The sequence below is a fragment of the Aythya ferina genome (assembly GCF_964211825.1).
Source record: "Aythya ferina genome assembly, chromosome: 23".
NCBI classification, from domain to species: domain Eukaryota; kingdom Metazoa; phylum Chordata; class Aves; order Anseriformes; family Anatidae; genus Aythya; species Aythya ferina.
The window spans coordinates 6293191-6295806 of record NC_140321.1 but is presented as its reverse complement, the minus strand read 5'-3'; the positions used below and the strand labels follow the sequence as shown (position 1 = coordinate 6295806).

General features: G+C 62.5%; 1 protein-coding gene across 1 annotated transcript; it reads left to right on the top strand.

Moving 5' to 3' along the window:
- The first annotated feature begins 245 nt into the window (after positions 1-245).
- On the top strand, positions 246-2401 carry NXPH3 (neurexophilin 3). The gene is made up of 2 exons (XM_084496710.1): positions 246-362; positions 1636-2401. The coding sequence occupies exons 1-2, from the start codon at positions 306-308 to the stop codon at positions 2365-2367; spliced, it is 789 nt and encodes a 262-aa protein (XP_084352836.1). The 5' UTR covers positions 246-305; the 3' UTR covers positions 2368-2401.
- The last annotated feature ends 215 nt before the right edge of the window (positions 2402-2616 follow it).

Here is a 2616-nt window from a genome sequence, read left to right as displayed (position 1 = left end):
CAGCGAGGAGCGAGCAGGAGCGGGCAGGAGCGCGGCGGCAGCAGGTGAAGCCACGGGGGGAGCCGCCACCGCCACCCGGTCCCGTTCGGCTGCCACCATGGGTCGGGGGGGGGCCCTAGGAAGCGGCTTATAAAAAGGGGGACACCCCCCCCCCTTCCCCTTCCCCTGGCTGACGTCCCCCTCGCTCAAAGAGAAGGGAGGGAAAAAGGGAAAGGAAAAAAAAAAAAAAAAAAAAAAAAGCAAAACCCACCCAAAGCCGCTCTAAAATTGAGGGAAGAGCGAAGGCGGGCGGCATCGGCTGGAAAATGCATCTCCCTCGGAGCTGCATCGTCCTCCTCATCCAGGGGAGCATCGCGCTGCTGGTGAGCGGCTGGGGGAAGGGGAGAGGGAAAAGGGGGGGCTGCAGGGGACGGGGAGGGGGTGTCGGGCAGCCGAAGGGACCGGGCAGCCTTAGAGCCGGGATCATTTCCCAAATCGTTTTATCCTCTTCCCCCCCCCACCACCACCATCCCAATTCCCCCACTCCCCCGAAAAAAAAAAAAAAAAGCATCCCAAAACTTCTGCTGTTTTGCAGCGGGTGGGCAGAGGGCAGGGTGGGCTCACGGATGGGGCTGGAGATGGAAGCGTCGTGTCCCCACCCCGATCACCCCAAAAAGCTGTAGCCTCCCCCCCGTCCCCGGGCACCGCAGCCTTGGCACGGCTGCTGGGGGCAGCCCCTGGGCACCCCCGGGCTGGGGGACACCGGCACAGGCTGCCACCCACGAGGCCACCCTCAGCTTCCTCGCCGAGCTTTTTGCACCCCGGGGATGGCAGCGAGCATCTGCCCGGCTGCTCAGCACCCCCAGCTCCTCACCGAGCCCTTGCTGGGATCCCCAAACCCCTGGTGCTTCTCCCCAGCACGAGGGGGCTGCAGCATCTGCCTCCTGCCAGGACAGATGTGGTGCTGGGCGCCCACTGGGTGCCCACTGGGTGCTCACTGGGTGCCCACTGGGTGCCCTCTCTGCCAGCACCCCCAGGATGCCAGCAGGGCAGCCCCTGCCAACGCTTTTTTTTTTGGGGGGGGGGCCATGGCTGGTACTAAACAGAGCCCCCAAGCCAGCAGGGAAGGGAGGAGAGAGGAGTCTGCGGGGAGCCCGTGCGTGGCCGGTCGGGCGCTGGCATCTCCCCGGGACGGGGAACTCACCTCTGCTGCTCCTGGCCGCAGCAAGGTTTGGAGGTCAGGAGAGGGGTCCACGGGAGGTGCTGGCAGCAGCAGAACTGGTGTAAAAGCCACCAGGGCACCTTCTCCACGGGTGTACCTGGGCACCCTCCCCCGTAGCACCCCGTGTCCCCAGCAGCGAGCCCCCGGGTGCCGAGGAAGGTGTCCCCACGGGGCTGTGAAATTCACCTGCCCCAGCGCCTCTCACCCCAAAGGGGGGAAAAAAAAGGAAGGGAAAAAATGCTGCCAGAAGGGCAACGGGGGTTATAGAGAGAAGCAGAATGGGAAGACGGGAGAAAAGGGAAATAAAGAGGGTATGGATAAGGAAAGAGGATGGCTGGGTCACGCCTGGAGACACGGGGTGAGCAGGGAACAAGGCTGGGCCAGGGGCAGGCACCCGCCGCCCGGCTTTCACTCTCCACCCTTGCTGCCTTCAGGTGAGCTGCGGCCAAGAAGAGCCAGGGGAAGGTGCAGAGCAGCACGAGCCCGAGCCCCAGGAGAGAGCCCGAGCGCAGAAGGCGAGGGGGCTGCTCTCCCCAGAGACCCTCCTGGCTCCAGCCGTGCTGCAGAACGTGACCCTGGTGGAGCTGGTGAGCAGCTCGCGGGAGCTGTGGGATATCCTGGATAACCTCTCGGAGCGGGACCATGCTCCTCATCCCAGAGACCGGAGGGATTTGGGGCCAGCCTCGGGCAAACTGAAAAAAATTTTCGGCTGGGGAGATTTCTATTCCAACATCAAGACGGTGAAGCTGAACCTGTTGATCACGGGGAAGGTGGTGGATCACGGCAACGGCACGGTCAACGTCTTCTTCCGCCACAACTCGACGGGGCAGGGGAACATCTCTGTCAGCCTCGTCCCCCCCACCAAGGCGGTGGAGTTTGACCTGGAGCAACAGATCTTCATCGAGGCCAAAGAATCCAAAATCTTCAACTGCCGCGTGGAGTACGAGAAGGTGGACCGCGCCAAGAAGACCACGCTCTGCACCTACGACCCCTCCAAGACCTGCTCCCACGAGCACACCCAAAGCCACGTCTCCTGGGTCTGCTCCAAGCCCTTCAAAGTCATCTGCATCTACATCACCTTCTACAGCATAGACTACCGGCTGGTGCAGAAGGTGTGCCCCGACTACAACTACCACAGCGACGTGCCCTACTACCCCTCGGGATGAGGAGCTCTGCCCAGCTCAGGATCCCCCGGTGACGAGGGGGCGCTGGGGGGGGCGGGGGGAGGGCTGGGGGATGGTTTTTAAGCGGGGTGGGAGCGCAGCGGTCCCTAAAAAAAAAAAAAAAAAGCAGAAGCGAGGAAGGAAGAGGAAGGGATTTCTGTTTTACCCCAAAAGCTCCAACGTCAAGAGGAGGAGCCGTAGGCGATGGGGTAACGGCGTTGCTAAAGCTGGAGTGGATCCGTGGTCATTGGA